This window comes from Bos indicus x Bos taurus, chromosome 3, assembly GCF_003369695.1.
Source record: "Bos indicus x Bos taurus breed Angus x Brahman F1 hybrid chromosome 3, Bos_hybrid_MaternalHap_v2.0, whole genome shotgun sequence".
In the NCBI taxonomy this organism is placed as follows: domain Eukaryota; kingdom Metazoa; phylum Chordata; class Mammalia; order Artiodactyla; family Bovidae; genus Bos; species Bos indicus x Bos taurus.
Window position 1 is genome coordinate 50,389,419 of NC_040078.1, and position 21,047 is coordinate 50,410,465.

The 21,047-nt window shown below is 35.4% G+C and overlaps 1 protein-coding gene across 7 annotated transcripts in view; it reads right to left on the reverse strand.

Moving 5' to 3' along the window:
* CCDC18 (coiled-coil domain containing 18) overlaps positions 1-21,047 on the reverse strand; it is a 169,452-nt gene that overhangs the window by 109,405 nt on the left and 39,000 nt on the right. For all 7 annotated transcript variants that reach the window (XM_027536477.1, XM_027536481.1, XM_027536480.1 and 4 more), the window contains 4 exons: positions 18,008-18,165; positions 7,403-7,623; positions 6,196-6,306; positions 2,608-2,739 (listed from right to left, as the gene is read on the reverse strand). In XM_027536477.1, coding sequence (XP_027392278.1) covers positions 2,608-2,739; positions 6,196-6,306; positions 7,403-7,623; positions 18,008-18,165 — 622 coding nt within the window. The remainder of the gene's footprint in view (positions 1-2,607; positions 2,740-6,195; positions 6,307-7,402; positions 7,624-18,007; positions 18,166-21,047) is intronic.

Consider the following 21,047-nt stretch of genomic DNA (forward strand, 5'->3'; position numbering starts at 1 on the left):
ACAGAGCAGCAACAAGTTAGCTAAAAATTATTAAAACCAAAGAACTGTGAAATGGAAACACTCAAATGAAAATAAATAACACATCATAAATTAGAGGAACAGAAAGAAAAAAGACTGAAGTGAACAGAACATAAGGGACCTGTTGGACACTGTCAAGCAGACCAAGGTGCACATCACAGAAGTCCCAGAAGGAAGGGCAAAATTCAATAACCTCTCATGATAAAAACACAACAAATTAGGAACAGAAGGAAACTACCTTCACAAAATAAAACCCTTAGATGAAAAACCTACAGCTAACACAGTCAATGACGAAAGACTGAAAGCTTTTCTTCTATGCTCAGGAACAAGAAAGGCACGCCCCTCTCACCACTTCTATTTAACAGTCCTGGAAGTTCCAGCCATAGGAATTAAGCAAGAAAAAAAAAAGGCATACAAATTGGAAAGGAAGAAGTAAAACTATCTGTTGGCAGATGATATAATCTTATATATACTGTAAAAAAAAAAACTTAAAGATTTCACACAATAAATCTACTAGAATTGATAAATGAAATCAGAAAAGCAGAGGATATAATGTAACACGGAGAAATCAGGGGCATGTCTATACATGAACAATGAACAATCTGAAAAGAAAATTACAAAAACGATTTCTGTTATAGTAGTATCAAAAAGAAAAAAATACTTAGGAATTAACCAAGGAGGTAAAAGAGTTATACAATGAAAATCACAAAACACTGATGAAAGGAATTAAAGAAAACATAAGTCAAAGTGTTAGTTGCTCAGTCGTGTCTGACTCTTTGTGACTCCATGGACTGTAGCCTGCCAGGATCCTCTGTCCATGGAATTTCCCAGGCAAGAATATTGGAGTGGGTTGCTATTCCCTTCTTCATGGGATCTTCCCACCCCAGGGATGGAACCTGAGTCTCCCACATTACAGGCAGATTCTTAACCACTTGAGCCACCAGGGAAGCCCCAAAGAAAACATAAATAGAAACATATTCCATGTTCACAGATTAGAAGATTTAATACTGTTAAAATGTCAGTATGACTCAATACAATATAATCTCTTTTAAAATCCCCAAAGACCTTTCTTGCTGAAACAGAAAAACCCATCTTAAAATTCTTATGAAATCTCAAGGGACCGTGAACAGCTAAAACAAACTTGAAAATGAACAAAACTGGAGTATCCTCACTTCCTGACTTCAAACCTATCAATATTACAAAGCTACAGTAACAAAACCAGTGTGAATTGGCATAAGACAAATATATACACCAATGGAATAGAATCAAGAGCCCAGAAATAAATTCTCACACATATGGTCAAATGATTTTGACAAGGGAGCCAAGATCATTCAGTGGGGGAAAAGGACAGTTCTTCCAACAAATGGTGCAGATAAAACTGGACATCCACATGCAAAAGAATGAAGTTAGACCCTTACCTAACACCATACATAAGAATTAACTCAAAATGGACAAAAGACATAAATGTCAGACATTAAAAACAACAAGTCTTGGAAGAAATCTTGTAACAAAAGTTTCATGACACTGGATTTAGTAAAAATTTCTTAAATATGACACCAAAGATGCAGGCAACAAAAGAAAAAATAGACAAATTAGAATTCATGAAAATTCTAATATTCTGTGTATCCAAAGACTCAATAGAGTAAAAAGGAAACCGACAGAATGGAAGACTATTTGCAAATCATATACCTGATAAGGGATCAATATCAAGAATATATAGAGAAGTCCTAAAACTCAATAACAGTATAAAAACAACCCAATTTAAAAAATGGGCATAGGAACTGAATACACATTTCTCTAAAGAACACCAGGAGCTAGCGAAGGACAGGGAATCCTGGTGTGCTGCAATCCATGGGGTCATAAAGATTTGGATACGACTGAGTGACTGAACAACAACAAAAATCCTCTTTAAGCTTACTGAATTTATAAATTTATTTCCTTCACAAGTTGGCAAAATTTTAATCATTATTCTTTCAAATATTTTTTGTACCAGTCTCATTCTTCTCCTCTTTGGTACTCTGGTGGCATAAATGTTAGACCTTCTGATATTATTCAACAGGTCTCTAAGGCTGTGTTCGTTTTTTTCCAAAATTTTCTTTCTCTCTGTTGCTCAGACTAATTTCTATTGCTCTATATTATAAGCTTATATTTGTGTGTGTTAAGTATTAATACATTCTGCTATTAAACCCATCCAAACTCTCTTTTATTTAGTCTTGTGCTTCTGGTCTCACACTTGCTCCTTTACTTTTGCTTTTGCTCTTCACTTTTAACCTAAGATCAAGAGAGCTTCTACTCAACCAATCTTCAGGCAAATGATATGTCTAGTGGAAAAAGAGCTACAGAATCACTCTAATTAGATAATGTCAAAAAATAATGACTGAAACAAATGGCAGGAGTACCAAAGGAGAAAGCACTGTAAAATGATATAGAAGTAATGGATTCTAATTATAGTACTTACTACTAACTTTTCTGTCTTGTTTCCTAATATATTTAAATAAAAAAAGCTAAGTTAGTAATGTTTAAGATTTTCAGATTTCATATTCTAAATATACATTACATTTACTTAGAAAAACATAATTAATATCTTACTCTTTCAATCTGCTTTTCCATCTCTTTATGCTGGTCAAGATGAATTTTCTTTGCCTTTTCAAAAGCTAAACAAATTTTCTCATGCTCTGTATTTATATTGGTTTCCAGGCTCCTAATCTTTTCATTCTTTTCCTAGAAATACAAAAACACTTTAAAAGAACATAATTAAGAACTAGTTTTTCATAAAAGTACATTAGAAAAAAAGTATATTAGTAAAGCATAAAATTTATTATACTCTATTCTTTAAAGAATCACAATAGTCAATGTCAAGCTTTAAGAATATTTCAATAAAAAAACAATAAAAAAAAGAATATTTCAATAGTTATAAAAAAAGACAAAGTGGTTATTTTAAAAACTGTATCAAAATGATAAGATCAAACTATTTAAAAATTTGTGAAACATCAAAGAACTATTACCAGTTCCTTCAATTCTACTAAATTAAAAATAGTGAGTGATGTTGAGCATCTTTTCATGTGTTTGTTAGCCATCTGTATGTCTTCTTTGGAGAAATGTCTATTTAGTTCTTTGGCCCATTTTTTGATTGGGTCATTTATTTTTCTGGAGTTGAGCTGGAGGAGTTGCTTGTATATTTTTGAGATTAGTTGTTTGTCAGTTGCTTCATTTGCTATTATTTTCTCCCATTCTGAAGACTGTCTTTTCACCTTGCTGATAGTTTCCTTTGATGTGCAGAAGCTTTTAAGGTTAATTAGGTCCCATTTGTTTATTTTTGCTTTTATTTCCGATATTCTGGGAGGTGAGTCATAGAGGATCCTGCTGTGATGTATGTCAGAGAGTGTTTTGCCTATGTTCTCCTCTAGAAGTTTTATAGTTTCTGGTCTTATGTTTAGATCTTTAATCCATTTTGAGTTTATTTTTGTGTATGGTGTTAGAAAGTGGTCTAGTTTCATTCTTTTACAAGTGGTTGACCAGATTTCCCAGCACCACTTGTTAAAGAGATTGTCTTTAATCCATTGTGTATACTTGCCTCCTTTGTCAAAGATAAGGTGTCCATATGTGCGTGGATTTATCTCTGGGCTTTCTATGTTGTTCCATTGATCTATATTTCTGTCTTTGTGCCAGTACCATACTGTCTTGATAACTGTGGCTTTGTAGTAGAGCCTGAAGTCAGGTAGGTTGATTCCTCCAGTTCCATTCTTCTTTCTCAAGATTGCTTTGGCTATTCGAGGTTTTTTGTATTTCCATACAAATTGTGAAATTATTTGTTCTAGCTCTGTGAAGAATAATGTTGGTAGCTTGATAGGGATTGCATTGAATCTATAAATTGCTTTGGGTAGTATACTCATTTTCACTATATTGATTCTTCCAATCCATGAACATGGTATATTTCTCCATCTATTAGTGTCCTCTTTGATTTCTTTCACCAGTGTTTTATAGTTTTCTATATATAGGTCTTTAGTTTTCTTTAGGCAGATATATTGCTAAGTATTTTATTCTTTTCGTCACAACGGTGAATGGAATTGTTTCCTTAATTTCTCTTTCTGTTTTCTCATTATTAGTGTATAGGAATGCAAGGGATTTCTGTGTGTTGATTTTATATCTTGCAACTTTACTATAGTCATTGATTAGTTCTAGTAATTTTCTGGTGGAGTCTTTAGGGTTTTCTATGTAGAGGATCATGTCATCTGCAAACAGTGAGAGTTTTACTTCTTCTTTTCCAATTTGGATTCCTTTTATTTCTTTTTCTGCTCTGATTGCTGTGGCCAAAACTTCCAAAACTATGTTGAATAGTAATGGTGAAAGTGGGCACCCTTGTCTTGTTCCTGACTTTAGAGGAAATGCTTTCAATTTTTCACCATTGAGGATAATGTTTGCTGTGGGTTTGTCATACATAGCTTTTATTGTGTTGAGGTATGTTCCTTCTATTCCTGCTTTCTGGAGAGTTTTTATCATAAATGGGTGTTGAATTTTGTCAAAGGCTTTCTCTGCATCTATTGAGATAATCATATGGTTTTTATTTTTCAATTTGTTAATGTGGTGTATTACATTGATTGATTTGCGGATATTGAAGAATCCTTGCATCCCTGGGATAAAGCCCACTTGGTCATGGTGTATGATCTTTTTAATGTGTTGTTGGATTCTGATTGCTAGAATTTTGGCCAAAGAACTAAATAGACATTTCTCCAAAGAAGACATACAGATGGCTAACAAACACATGAAAAGATGCTCAACATCACTCCTTATCAGAGAAATGCAAATCAAGACCACTATGAGGTACCATTTCACACCAGTCAGAATGGCTGCGATCCAAAAGTCTACAAATAATAAATGTTGGAGAGGGTGTGGAGAAAAGGGAACCCTCTTACACTGTTGGTGGGAATGCAAACTAGTACAGCCACTATGGAGAACAGTGTGGAGATTCCTTAAAAAACTGGAAATAGAACTGCCTTATGATCCAGCAATCCCACTGCTGGGCATACACACTGAGGAAACCAGAAGGGAAAGAGACACGTGTACCCCAATGTTCATCGCAGCACTGTTTATAACAGCCAGGACATGGAAGCAACCTAGATGTCCATCAGCAGATGAATGGATAAGAAAGCTGTGGTACATATACACAACGGAGTATTACTCAGCCATTAAAAAGAATTCATTTGAATCAGTTCTAATGAGGTGGATGAAACTGGAGCCTATTATACAGAGTGAAGTAAGCCAGAAAGAAAAACACCAATACAGTATACTAACGCATATATATGGAATTTAGACAGATGATAACAATAACCCTGTGTACGAGACAGCAAAAGAGACGCTGATGTATGGAACAGTCTTATGGACTCTGTGGGAGAGGGAGAGGGTGGGAAGATTTGGGAGAATGGCATTGAAACATGTAAAATATCATGTATGAAATGAGATGCCAGTCCAGGTTCAATGCACGATACTGGATGCTTGGGGCTAGTGCACTGGGATGACCCAGAGGGATGGTATGGGGAGGGAGGAGGGAGGAGGGTTCAGGATGGGGAGCACATGTATACCCGTGATGGACTCATTTTGATATTTGGCAAAACTAATACAATTATGTAAAGTTTAAAAATAAAATAAAATTAATTATAAAAAAAATAAATAAATAAAATAAAATTAAAAAAAAATAATAATAAAATAAAAAATAAAAAAATTAAGAGACATACCACTCTATATAAAATAAATTAACAGCAAGGGCTTACTGTATAGCACAAGCAATTATATTCAAAGCCTTGTAATAATCTATAATGGAAAATAATCTGAAAAATAATATGTATGTATAACTATATATATATAACTATATATAACTATATAACTATATATATATATAAAGCTGAATCACTTTGCTGTACACCTGAAACAAACACAGCATTGTAAATCAACTGTACTTCAATAAAAATGTTGCTACTGAAAAAAAAAAAAAAAGCAACTTTAGATAAGAACTTTCCATATTAACTTAAAAATACAGAACTAAAAACTGAAAGAATCTGATAAAATTTATACTTTCCTACATGGTATATTTTAGAATAATTATACTAAAACAAACATGTTGTTACAAATTAAGTTCCTTAAAGACACAGTAAATTTGTAGCAAAAAAAGGTAATTTGTACCATAAGTTCCTGTTCCAGTTCTGCATTTTTTGCAGCAATGGAGGAATAAGCAACTATTTTTTCTTCTAGCTGTTTCTCTAAAGTTAAAAGTTGAGAACATTTCTTTGTCATCTGAAAACACATTGAAATAAATTTAAAATTATTTTAAAAATATGAATGACAATTCAGAAGAAAAACAGTGAGGGGAAGAGCAGAATATGACACATCCTATTCCATTAATTCAGATGCCTATGTTCAAACAGGACCACACCCAACCCATTTTGTAAAAGTAGCTGTTAAAGACTGAAATTAGTACAATAAAATGTTAACAGCAGTATTTCTACTGGTAGAATTACCAATGTTTTATTTTCTTTTTTGTCCCTTTCTGTATTTTAAACAAGACTGTGCTAATATTTTAATTTAAAAAGTTATTAAGCTTAGTACCTGACACTTTTCCAAGTAAGATGATGGCTGTAATTATCAACTGACTCTCTTTTCTGTAATTAACATAAGTTCCTATCCCACAGGTCTTATCCCTAGTCTTGGCTATAGACTTTAAGAAGGGAAATCAGACATTTAAAAAGTGCCCTCAAAGACCGGCAACCTGTGATTTGAAGGGTGACTATAGCATATACACGTGTGGTCCTAGTACACAATTACCTATTAAGGCATTCTTGTTCTGTCCTCAGTGGAAATGAAGATCAGATATTCATAAAACATACAGTATCCCCTTTTCAGGATATAATCCAAAGATAGCTGCATCAAATTTACATGCAGCTGTTTAAAAATGCAGATTCCTTAGCATTACTCCATACCTACTGAATCAGAATCACTGGAATAGGACCCAAAACCTGCATGTTTAACAAGCTTTCCAGGTGGTTCTACTATTTGCTCAAATACGAAATCCTCTATTACTACCTGTTTTTTTCCAATTACATAATCCAAATTTTTTACTTGTAAATATGTATTAGCCATATTAACTTATACTTGAAAGAAATAATAGAAAGGAGTACAGTTTAAGCCTCACCAAATTTAGCCACTGTTTTCCTACTTTTAACATATATTAAAACCCAAAAGTTTCCAAATATAATTTAAAAAGAAGTTATAACTTATAGGATACCATTTTTTTAAGTGTATAAATCTCATCTTTAACAAACAATTTTTACAAAACCATACAACATTTTTTTCTTCTCTCAAAATTTAGTACATATAGCTAATTTAAGCTTACTTCACTTTCAAGTTTGCTAGAGTTTGAAGCTTTCTCTAGCAGCTCCTCTTGAATGAGTTGAAACTGACTAGTTCTGTGAGCCATGTTAACCTTCAGATCAGAATTCTCAGCTTCTATTTGCATCAACTTATCACGTAATTCTTCTATTCCAGAAGCAAGTCTTTGCCTTTCTCTTTCATATTGCTTGTTCATAGTATGCTGATTTTGATCTTTTAAACTTTCTGTTAATAAACATAAAAGGAAAACTGTTCTCTGTAAAACTTAAAGAATAAAATCTCATTTCAGTGTTGAAAGATTTAATCATATTTACTTTCTGATCTAAAGAATACTAAAGTGGATGAAACATAAATTAAAGAAAATATAATTAAGAAACATGGTAAGCAAGGTACTTTCTATTATTAAATATATAAAGTAGGAATAAGTTCTGACTCAATTTACTTTTCTAGATTATCACTTCATAACATAAGGACTATCTTTTTGTACCACAAAGAGCCCTTCTCCATCTTTAAAAACCCCACTGTTTGAATATAAATCATTATTTGAAAACAAAACAAAACATAAAAACATTGTCTTATCTCCTTAAACCAAAATTTATCATAAATTTATTTGGCTAACTTGATCATTTTGATATACTGTATACAGATGCAAACTGAAAACCCCAACACTGAAGTCTTCATATTCCCTAGCCAAATGATAAGAATTCAGTAATGCTCTTTAAAACTACTGAGGGTTATCAGAGGTAGTTGTTGGCATACACCTTTTCTCCATTATAAAGGTATACACTATTGCCGACTGAAAGGTAAACAAGCTTTCAGGGGTGCTTTAAAGTAGATGCACAATGTAGATGACTGCATGAGAATACACAGATGTGTAAACAAGTAGAGAAACTATGCCTTCAAGGGTTGCGTAAATACCATTTCCCATCAATTCTCCATATCCCTAATAATTCACTTTCTAAACAATCTATTATTGACTCTGTTCTTTGATATTAGAGAATATATAACATATATTATCACAACCTCTAATTAGAATTCCCTCTGCTGATTCCATCATTCTCGACTATATTCCTTCTAATCACTTAAGATATCTAATCTTCTCTACCATCATTTCTGCTAGCAGTCCATTGTATTTGAAGGTGGCATATGACAGGTTAAAGATACATATGTTAACCCCTAGGGCAACCACTAAAAAAAAAAAAGAGGTATAATTAATTACTTAATAGAATGCATTAAAAAAATGAAGTACTAAAATTCATTCAAAAGAAGGCAAGAAAAATGAACAAAACCCAACAGAATAAAAAGCAAACAAATAACAAGATGGTAGATTTAAACCCAAAAAGATCAATGATAACATCAAATATAAGTAACCAACACATTCCAAAAAGGGTGAAAGAATGACTAGTTACAAAAGTAAGAATCAATCATATGTATTCTATCAGAAACACACTCATATACAAAGATACATCCTTTTAAGGATGGAAGAAGTCTTCCCAGGCAAACACTAATCAACAAAAAGCCAGAGTGATAACTATCGAATTATGAACAGAGGAAAGAAAAAATAGTATTGCCTAGTGAGGTTTTCAACATATGTTGCTATAATACATTGGATAATTACAACATAAAATAGGAATGGTAAAGAGACCTATAGTCTTACAAAGTTTCTATATTTTACTTCAAGCGGAAAAATCTTAATTCTGAATAAACTATGAACTATAACAAACTATACATCAAGGCTCTATGTTGTCACTCTGCTTATTTAACTTATATGCAGAGTACATGATGCAAAAGCCGGGCTGGATGAAGCTCAGGCTGGAATCAAGGTTGCCAGGAGAAATATCAATAACCTCAGATATGCGATGATACCACTCTCTAATGGCAGAAAGTGAAGAGGAACTAAGGAGCCTATTGAAGGTGATAAAGGAGAGTGAAAAAGCTGGCTTAAAACTCAACATTCAAAAAATGAAGATCATGGCATCCGGTCCATTCAGTTCACTCAGTCATGTCCGACTCTTTGCAACCCCATGGACTGCAGCAAGCCAGGCTTCCCTGTCCATCACCAACTCCTGAAGCTTGCTCAAACTCACATCCATCAAGTCGGTGATGCCATCCAACCATCTCATCCTCTGTTATCCCCTTCTCCTCCTGCCTTCAATCTTTCCCAGCATCAGGGTCTTTTCTAATGAGTCAGTTCTTCACATCAGGTGGCCAAAGTATTGGAGTTTCAGCTTCAGCATCAGTCTTTCCAATGAATATTCAGGAATGATTTCCTTTAGAATTGACTGGTTTGATCTTGAAGTCCAAGGGACTCTCAAGAGTCTTCTCCAACACCACAGTTCAAAAGCATCAATTCTTCAATGCTCAGCTTTCATTATAGTCCAACTCTCACATCCAAACATGACTACTGGAAAAACCATAGCTTTGACTAGACGAACCTTTGTTGGCAAAGTAATTTCTCTTCTCTTCAACACACTCGAACTACTTCAACCAGTCCCATCACTTCATGGCAAATAGATGGGGAAACAATGGAAACAGTGATAGACTTTATTTTCTTGGTCTCCAAAATCACTGCAGATAGTGACTGCAGACATGAAATCAAAAGACGCTTGCTCCTTGGAAGAAAAGCTATGGCAAACCTAGACAGCGTATTAAAAGGCAGAGACATCACTTTGCCAACAAAGGTCCATATAGTCAAAGCTATGGTTTTCACAGTAGTCATGTACAGATGTGAGATGGACCATAAAGGCTGTTGTTGTTATTGTTCAGTCACCCAGTCGTGACCGACTCTTCCCAACCCCATGGACTGCAATACGCCAGGCCTCCCTATCCCTCATCATCTCCCAGAGTTTGCCCAAGTTCATGTTCATTGCATCAGTGATGCCTTCCAGCCATCTCATCCTCTGACGCCCTTTCCTCCTGCTGCCTTCAATCTTTCCCAGCATCAGGGTCTTTTCCAATCAGTTGGTTCTTCACATCAGGTGGCCAAAGTATTGGAGTTTCAGCTTCAGCATCAGTCCTTCCAGTGAATATTCAGGGTTGATTTCCCTTAAAATTGACTGGTTTGATCTCTTGCTGTCCAAGGGACTTTCATCAGGAGTCTTCTCCAGCACAGTTCAAAGGCATCAATTCTTTGGCGTTCTACCTTCTTTATGGTCCAGCTCTCATGACCATATGTGACCACTGGGAAGACCATAGCCTTGACTACACAGACCTTTGTCAGCAGAGTAAAGTCTCTGCTCTGTCTAGGTTTGTCATTGCTTTCCAGCAAAGAGGCAATCCTCTTCTGATTTCACGGCTGCAGTCACCACCCACAGTGATTTTGGAGCCCAAAAAGAGGAAATCTGTCACTACTTCCACCTTTTCCCCTTCTATTTGAAGGCTGAGCACCACAGAATTGATGCTTTGCGGTGCTGGAGAAGACTCTTGAGAGTCTCTTGGACTGCAAGGAGATCAAACCAGTCAATCCTGGAGAAAATCAACCCTGAATATTAACTGGAAGGACTGATGCTCAAGCTTCAATACTTTGGCCACCTGATGTGAAGAGCTGACTTATTGGAAAAGACTCTGATGCTGGGAAAAACTGAGGGCAGGAGGAGAAGGGGAAGATGGAGGATAAGATGATTGGATGGCATCATTGACTCAATATGACACGAATTTCAGTAAACCCCAGGAGATAGCGAAGGACAGTCTGGTGTGCTGCAGTCCACTGGGTCACAGAGTTGGACATGACTGAGCAAGTGAACAACAACCAGAAAGAGAAATTAGAGAATAATCCCATTTACAATTGAGTCAAAAAGAATTAAATAGTTAGGAATAAATATAACCAAATAGGTAAAAGATCTGTATACTGAAAACTATAAGACACTGATGAAAGAAACTGAAGACAAATAAATGAAGACATTTCATCCTCATGGATTAGAAGAATTAACATTGTGAAAATATTTATATTACCAGAAGTGATCTACTGATTCAATTCAACCCCTATAAAAATTCCAAAGGTATTTTTCACAGAAATTGAATAAACAAGCCTAAAATTTATATGGAACTACAAAAGAGAAAGAACAAAACTGAAGGCATTATACTAGCTGGTTTCAAACTATGTGACAAAGCTATAGGAATCAAAAAAGTATAACACTGGCATAAAAACAGACACATAGATCAATGGGACAAAAACAGAAAGATCATAAATAATGGTCAATTCATTTACAACAAAGGAGTGAAGAATACTTCACAGGGAAAGGATAGTCTCTTCAATAAACAGTGTCAGGAAAACTGGACAGCAACAAGAATGAAACTCGACAACTATCTTACACCATACACAAAAATTAACCTAAAAATGGATTAAAGACATGAACCGTGAACATAAGACATGAAGTATAAAATTCCTAGAAAAAAAACAACAACATAGACTGTCAGCTATTAGACATCAGTCTCAGCAGTGACTGTCTTTTGGTGATTTTTCTTTTTTTTTGCATTTTACATCAAAAGCAAAACCAAATAAGCAGGACTATATCAAACTAAAAAGTTCCTATATAGCAAAGGAAATCATCAACAAAATGAAAAGTCAACTTATGGAATGGGAGAAAATATTTTAAAATCATTTATCTGATAAGAGGTTAATAGTCTGAACATATTTAAAAAATCACAACTCAACACCAAAAATAAAGGCAGAGAATCTGAACAGACATTTTTCCAGAGAAGACACCAATGGCCAATAGGTACAAACAACACTAAGCATCATGAAAATCTAAATCAAAACTACAATAACATAACAAAAAGATTCTAATTTGAATAGTACAGGAAACTATATTCAGTATAGTTTATCTTGTGATAAACCATAATGAAAAAGAATATAAAAAAGAATGTATATTTGTGTATAACTGAGTCACTTTGCCTACAGCAGAGATTGATACATTGTAAATTAACTATTATGTTTCAATTAAAAAAAAAAAAGATAGCCAACAAGGACCTACTATATAGCACAAGGAATTCTACTCAATATTCTGTAATATCCTAAATAGAAAGATAATTTGAATAAGAATGGGAAAAAGATTAAATTAAATTAAAAAATTACAAAAAAAACTCACAGTGAGCTATCACTTGACAGCTGTTAGAAAGGCTGTATAAAAAAGATGAGATATAACAACTATTGGTGAGGATGTTGAGAAAAATGAACCCTGTATACTGCTGGTGGGAATGTAAATTGGCACAGTAACTATGAAGAACAGTATGGCAGTTCCTCAAAAAATTAAAAACAGAACTACCATAAGATCTAGCAATTCCACTTCTGGATATTATCTGAAAGAAAATCTGTATGGAAACACAAAAAATCCCAAACAGCCAAAACAGTCTAAAGAAAGAAGAACAAAGCTCAGAGTATCATGCTCTATGATTTTAAACTATTCTACAGATCTATAGTAATCAAAATGGTATGGCACTGGCACAAAACTAGACACACAGTTCAATGGAACAAAGTAGACAGCCCAGAAATAAATTCACACTTTATGTTCAATTAATCTATGGCAAAGAAGAGAGAATATACAATGGGAAAAAGACAGCCCCTCTAATAAATGGACAGAGATATGCAAAAGAATCTAAATGGGCTACTTTCTTAAACCACATACAACAATAAACTCACAATGGAGTAAAGACAAAGATAAGATCTGAAATCATAGTATTTCTACAAGAAAACACAGGCAGTAAGCTTTCTGACATTAGTCTTAGCAATATTTTTGGGGTCTAGTCTCCTCAGGCAAGGAAAACAAGAGCAATAATAAACAAGTAGGACTACATCAAACTAAAATGCTTTTGCACAATGAATGAAATTATCAACAAAATGAGACATCCTACTGAATAGGAGGAGATATTTGCAAATGATATAATTTGATAAGGGGTTAATAATCCAAAATATACAAAGAACTCACACAGCTCAGTATCACTAAAACAACCTGATTTTAAATACAGGCAGAGGACATGAATAGACATTTTTCCAAAGAACACATACAGATGCCAACAGGTACATGAAAAGATGCTCAACAATACTTATCATCAGGGAAACACAATCAAAACCACAATGAACTACCTCAAACCTATCAGAATGGGTATTATCAAAAACACAACAAATAACAACTGAATGTGGAACAACAAGAATGTGGAGAGAAATGCACTTTTAGTGCACTACTAGAGAGAGTATAAATTGGCAGACACTGTTGAAAACAGTATGGGGGTACCTTTTTTAATCTTTAAAACCACCATACAACCCAGTAATTACACTTTTGGGTATGCTTCTGAAGAAAATAAAATACTAGTTAGAAAATATATCTGTACTCCTATATTCATTGCAGCCTATTTTACAACAGCCCAGATATAGTAGCAACCTAAGTGTCCATCAATTGGTAAATGGATCAAGAAGGTGTATATACAGAATGTATTTATAAAATAGAATATTAGTCATAAAACAGAGTGAAATCCTGATTATTTGCAACAGCATGGATTGATATAGAGGGTATTATGATAAGTAAAATAAGCTAGACAGAGGAAAAACAAATATTGTATTATTTCATTCATATAAAATTTACATATGGAATCTAAAAAACAAAACAAATGAACAAACATAACAAAACAGAAACAGACTCATACATACAGAGAACCACCTGGTGGTTGCAGTTGGGAAGGGGGAAGGGGAAGAAGATAAGTGAAATAGGTAAGAGAGACTAAGAGGCACAAACTCGGTTACAAAACAAATGAATCATGGAGATAAAAGGTACAGTATGGACAATACAGTCAATAATATCCTAGTAACATTGTATGGCATCAAATGGTAACTAGACTTACCATGGTGATTTTGTAATGTCCAATCATTATGTTTTACAGCTTGAACTAACATAATGTTGTAGGTCAATTACATTTACTGTATTTACAATAAAGACAGAAAAAAAAAAAGGAAGGAAGAAAGAAGAAAGGGCCAATGTTCAAATTTTTAAAAGCAACAAATAAATAAAATGAAGAGAGTCTTAAAAAGACTACTTAATAATCTATATATTCACATATAAGGAATTCAACTGATCTGCTATTACAGTAAGTCCCCTATATATAAATGAGTTCCATTCTGAGAGCACATCCATAAGTCCAACAAAGGCAGCTGTGATCAGCTATTTTTCACACAAATACTTAAAAAAAAAAAAAGTAAATAAACATTTTAAAACACAGTACAGTACTTTGTAAAGTACAGTGGTACAGTATAACAGCTGGTACCTGTTAGCAGTACCAGCTACATCACCACTGCTTTTATGCTTGCTTCTGGACACTCAGAAAACTAAGATCATGGCATCTGGTCCCATCATTTCATGGAAAATAGATGGGGAAACAGTGTCAGACTTTATTTTTTGGGGCTCCAAAATCACTGCAGATGGTGATCACAGCCATGAAATTAAAAGATGCTTACTGCTTGGAAGGAAAGTTATGACCAACCTAGATAGCATATTAGAAAGCAGAGACATTACTTTGCCAACAAAGGTCCGTCTAGTCAAGGCTATGATTTTTCCAGTGGTCATGTATGGATGTGAGAGTTGGACTGTGAAGAAAGCTGAGCACCGAAGAATTGATGCTTTTGAACTGTGGTGTTGGAGAAGACTCTTGAGAGTCCCTTGGACTGCAAGGAGATCCAACCAATCCATTCTAAAGATCAGTCTGGGTGTTCTTTGGAAGGAATGATGCTGAAGCTGAAACTCCAGTACTTTGGCCACCTCATGTGAAGAGTTGGCTCATTGGAAAAGACTGATGCTGGGAGGGATTGGGGGCAGGAGGAGAAGGGGACGACAGAGTTTGAGATGGTTGGATGGCATCACTGACTCAATGGACATGAGTCTGAGTGAACTCCGGGAGTTGGTGATGGACAGGGAGCCCTGGCGTGCTGCAATTCATGGGGTAGCAAAGAGTCGGACATGACTGAGCGACTGAACTGAAATGTACTGAACTGGACATCTTGGGCTTGAAAGAAAGATACTGTACTCTACAATGTAAAGGACACAAAAGCACAGCCACTTGTAGAGGATGCACACATGTGACAATGTATGCCAGACATGTGAACTAATTTATGTGGTTGGACATGTGAATGCATGCTCGCATCTTTCAAAGTTTGCAGCTTGGAGGTTTGTATATAGGATACTTAATGGTATTACAAATACTTCAAGTTTTCTTCTATACAGTGGTTTCTTCATGTTAATTACTGGTTAAGAACCAAGTATGTTAAAAATAAAAGCTGGTCCTAATGTACAATACAATGACAATAGGTTATACTGTTGTATATTAGAAAGTTGTTAACAGAGTAGATCTTAAGACATTCTCCTTTTTATTTTTTGGTATATTTACAAGATGATGTATGTTAACCAATTTACTGTGATCATTTCATAATATATGTAAATTAAGTCATTATGCTATACACAGTAGGAGAAGGCAATGGCACCCCATTCCGGTAGTCTTGCCTGGAAAAAAAATCCCATGGATGGAGGAGCCTGGTAGGCTGCAGTCCATGGGGTCGCTAAGAGTTGGACACGACTGAACGACTTCACTTTCACTTTTCACTTTCATGCATTGGAGAAGGAAATGCCAACCTACTCCAGCGTTCTTGCCTGGAGAATCCCAGGGACGGGGGAGCCTGGTGGGCTTCCATCTATGGGGTCGCACATAGTCGGACATGACTGAAGTGACTTAGCAGCAGTAGCAGCAGCAGCTATACACAGTGCTATATGTCAACTATATCTCAAAAGAACTGCAAAAAAAATTTCACCCAATAATTACAGAATACAGAATTTTTTCAAGTGAATCAGGAATATTCATCAAGAGAGATCATACGCTGGCCAATAAACTGAGCTTCAAAAAACATTTAAAAAATTTAAATCAGGTTCTTTCATGAATTCATTTGTTTAATGAAAACAACCTAATGTCCACCACTAATAACAGAGATATCTGGAAAATGACTAAATATTTGGAAATAAACACACATAGAAGATATTATAAGACATAATAAAATGTAAGATATTATAAGACATGAATAAAATGTAAACTGAATAAAATGTAAACATTACCTAAAAGTAAGTTATATAGCTAATTTTAATTAGCTGAAGATACAGCTGAAGTAGTGCCTAAAAGTAAGATTATACCCTTAAATACTTTTGAAAAGGAAAATTTTAATTCAATAATCTAAGCTTTCACTTTAAGAAAATTTTGAAAAGAAGAGAACATTAAGCCCAAAGTAACTGGGAAGGAATATATGGAACCTGAAGGAAATATTATACAGCAGTCCTCTTTTATCCTCAGTTTCACATTCTGAGGTTTCAGTTACCTGCTGTTAAGTAAGGCTTGGCTATAATACATGGAAAACTCCAGAAATAAACAATTCCTAAGTTTTAAACTGTGTGGTATTCTGAGAGGTGTGATAACGTCTTACACTGTCCCTTGTCACCCAGCTCCAAATTGCCAAAGACGTATATAATAATCCCTTTATCCTGGTATTGTGCCTTTTAGACACTTAGTGGTCAACTAGGTTATCAAATCAACTGTTGCAGTATCATGGCGCATATGTTCAAGTAATACTTATTTTACTTAATAATGGTCCTGAAGTGCAAGAGTAGTAATGCTAGAAATCCAAATATTCCAAAAAGAAGCTGTAATATGCTTCAGTGAAAAGGTGAAAGTTCTAGATTTAATAAGGAAAGAAGAAAGTTATATGCTGAGGGTGCTAAGATCTATAGTAAGAATCTTCTGTCCACGAAATTGTGAAAAAGAAATTTGTGCTAATTTTGCTATCATAGGTCAAACTGCAAAAGTTACAGCCACAACGTGTGAAGATGAAAAAGCCATTTAAAAGTGTATAATAGGAGGGAGGAGGGTTCAGGATGGGGAACACAGGTATACCTGTGGTGGATTCATTTCGATATTTGGCAAAACTAATACAATATTGTAAAGTTTAAAAATAAAATAAAAAAGAAAAAAAGAAAAAAAAAGTGTACAATAGAGGGAAAGACAGAGAGACCACATTCCTATAACTTTTATTATAGTACACTGTTATAATTATTCTATTTTATTGTTAGTTATTGTTGTTAACCTCTTACTGTACCTAATTGACAAACTAAACTTTATCATTTGTATGTACAGGAAAAAACTTCGTAGTATATAGGGGTCAGTACCATCTGTAGTTTCAGGCATTCACTGGAGGTCTTAGAACATATCCTGGAAGGATAGGCAGGGACTACTGTATGTCTTAACTGTGTGATGGTAACAAGGGTATATACATATAAAAAACAAACCTTTGACAAAATGTACTGAATTTCATATTTTAGATGGATGCATCATAAAATGTAAGGAAATCTTACTTTAAAAAAGTGTATTTTTAAAGAATGATGCAACATTTAATAATTTTGAAACAATTTTTTACTGTCTTATCAACACTAAGTAGTACTAACAGATTATCAGGTATGTTTGATAATAGAAACCAACAGACCCCACATGCAAAAACAACAAAAAGTACACATGACACTGTGATCCAGCCATTAAAAAAAAACCATCATAAAGAACTCTAATTACAATTTATTAAAAGAATTGAACATACCTACTTGATTACCTAGTTTTACAGGTTCTATTTCTAAACTGTTTAATTTGCGACCTTCTTGGTAGTCATTACAAGCAGTAAGATTGTGAGATAACTGATTTGCAGTCAGGTTTGCCTGAAGCTTCTGAATTTCTGCCTCTTTTATTGCAAGTTTAATCCTGGCACAAAAGAAAATGAACCAAAAAGCATTAGAAAGATTCTGTAAAAATATCACATCCCATTTTTCCCTTTCAAATTAAAAAAATTTTAATTAAAACTCTGATATTAGTCAACTATTGGCCAGGATACAGAAAATCTTACAAACCACTGAATACATTGTAAACAGGTTCAGTTACTTCAGAAACTGGATAGTACCCACCCTGCTGCTGCTGCTGCTGCTAAGTCGCTTCAGTTGTGTCCGACTCTGTGCAACCCCATAGACAGCAGCCCACCAGGCTCCGCCATCCCTGGGATTCTCCCGGCAAGTACCCACCCTACAACCCAGCAATTCTACTTTTAGAAACATCTGCTAGGGAAACTCTCACATATTATACAGGAAACATGTATATATACCTCACAGCATTATTTTTAACAGACGAAAACTATACATACAGTAAGTCTCCCTCAAGTTGCCAACTTACAAAGATGCGAATGTGCATTCTCATGTCCAATCACAAGTTAGTTGACATGTCTAGTGCACTGTCGTGTGTGTGCATCCTCTTACAAGGGGTTGTGCTTTTGTATCCTTTACTGTATAGTACTGAATAGAGTATGGTAGTACATTATCTTTATTTCAAGCTCAGGATGTCCAGAAACAAGTGTAAAAGCAGTGGTGATATCGGTGTTAAGAAGCTCCAAGTGATGATGTTGGAAACAAAAGTGAAAATAATTTAAAGTGGAGTCAAAAAGATGGGAGACATCGCTAGTTCTTGTAACATGAATCGCTCAACCACTGGCACAATTCCAAAGAAAATGGACAGTTATGGAATGGAAGTCCACTGTGCTGATGATGTCGACAATAATATGAAAGAAGCATGGAAAAGTGATGGAAGAGATAGAAAGACTTCTTGGTGTGTGGAGGCCAAGATAAGCATCAGTGTCAAGGCCTGCTCAGTTTAATGCTGATTCAAGAAAAAGCTAAAAGCCTTTATAAAGACTTTAACACAGCAAAAAAAGTGAAAGTGAAGTCACTAAGTTGTGTCTGACTCTTGCTACCCCATGGGCTGTAGCCTACCAGGCTCCTCCATCCATGAGATTTTCCAGGCAAGAGTACTGGAGTGGGTTGCCATTTCCTTCTCCAGAGGATCTTTCTGACCCAGGTTTCAAACCCAGGTTTCCCACATTGTAGGCAGACGCTTTACCATCTGAGCCACTATTGGGCACATCTTTAAAAGCCAGTCATGGCTGGCTTCACCAATTCAAGGCTAGAGCCAATTTTCACAAGGTAAAAGTAAGTGGTGAGGCAGTGAATGCAGATATGGTAGCTACCCAGGAATTTCCTGAAATGCTTCTGAGAAATTATTGATGAAGGCATGTATTTACCCAAGATGGTTTTTAATGTGGATGAGACAAGACTGTACTGGAAGAGAATGCCAAACCGAAGTTACGTCAGTGAGGAGGAAATGTTGATGGCAAACTATAAAAGCAGCAAAGGATAGGATAACTACTATTTAGGGGTAACACTTTTAGCGATATGAAGCTGAAGTCTCTCAGTTCATTATTCATAGAACTCAAGAGCCCTTAAAAACATAGCCAAGGGTTCTCTTCCTGTTCTGTGGAAGACTAACCCTAAAGCCTGGGTTATACACACTGTTTTCCAGGATGGTTTTGCTTGGAGAAGGATGTCCATTCAATATTCTTTTGCTGCTTAACAATGCTCCAGGCCATTCCCCATTCATGGGCAGCTATCATCCTAACATCAAAGTAGTGCATCTGCCAACAAACACTACATTGCTCATCCAACCTAAGGACCAGGGAGTTATAGAGACTTTCAAGAAATATTATTTATGTCAGACTTTTTTCATCAAACAGTAAAGGTGAATGACAAATCAGGAACAACCTTGCTCCAATTTTGGAAGGACTGTAACATAAAAAACAGTGACTATAGGTCATAAGGGTTTCCCTGAAGGCTCAGATAGTAGAGAATCTGCCTGCACTATGGGAGACCTGGGTTTGATCCCTGGGTTGGGACGATCCCCTGGAGAAGGGAATGGGTACCCACTTCAGTATTCTTGTTTGGAGAATTCCATGGACAGAGGAGCCTGGCGGGCTATAGTTCATGGGGCTGCAAAGAATTGAACACGATTGAGTGACTAACACTGGGAGTCATTGGATAGGCCATAAAAAGCAATGACTTTGCTTGGTGTGACTTAATGGCTGTTATTATGAATGGGGGTTGGAAGAACCTTTGCCCACAGTTTGTTCACAATTTTTGTGGATTTGAGAAGGTGGATGAGGAGTCCAAAGAGGTCTTCAGCAACTTAATGACCTCAGCAAGAACCTACAGCTATATCTACAAGAGGACAACTTCACTGAAGACCTGATGGAATTGGAGGCTCAGAGAAAGTACAACGAGATACAAGGGGAAGAAGAAGTAACTGAAGAACTAAAGAGATTCACGATGCAGGAAATGGCAAGGGAATTTTATTTGGGGAGGCACTGTTAGTTTTTAAGGCACAGGACCCAAATGTAAAACAGTACATGAAGATGGCAGCAGCTGTTCAGAATGCAATCCAGTGCTACTGTGTCATTTATGATGAGAAAAAAAGAGTTACTACCCAGATATCACTGAAACATTTTTTTCAAGAGGTAGAACTGAATCCAGCAAGGAACAAGAACCTGTGCCATCAATGTCAGACGTGAGTGAAATTGCAGCTTGCCTTCCATCTTCTATTGCTGATGATCTTTCAACTCTACCATCTCCCACCTCTCCCTCCTTCAGTTAGTGACTCATCTTGCCTGTTCACTTGATACCGACCTCTGTATGCCAACTATTGTACTGTGCTACTGTACTTTTCAAGTTACTGTACTGTAAGATTAAATTTTTTTCTTTTTTGTGTTT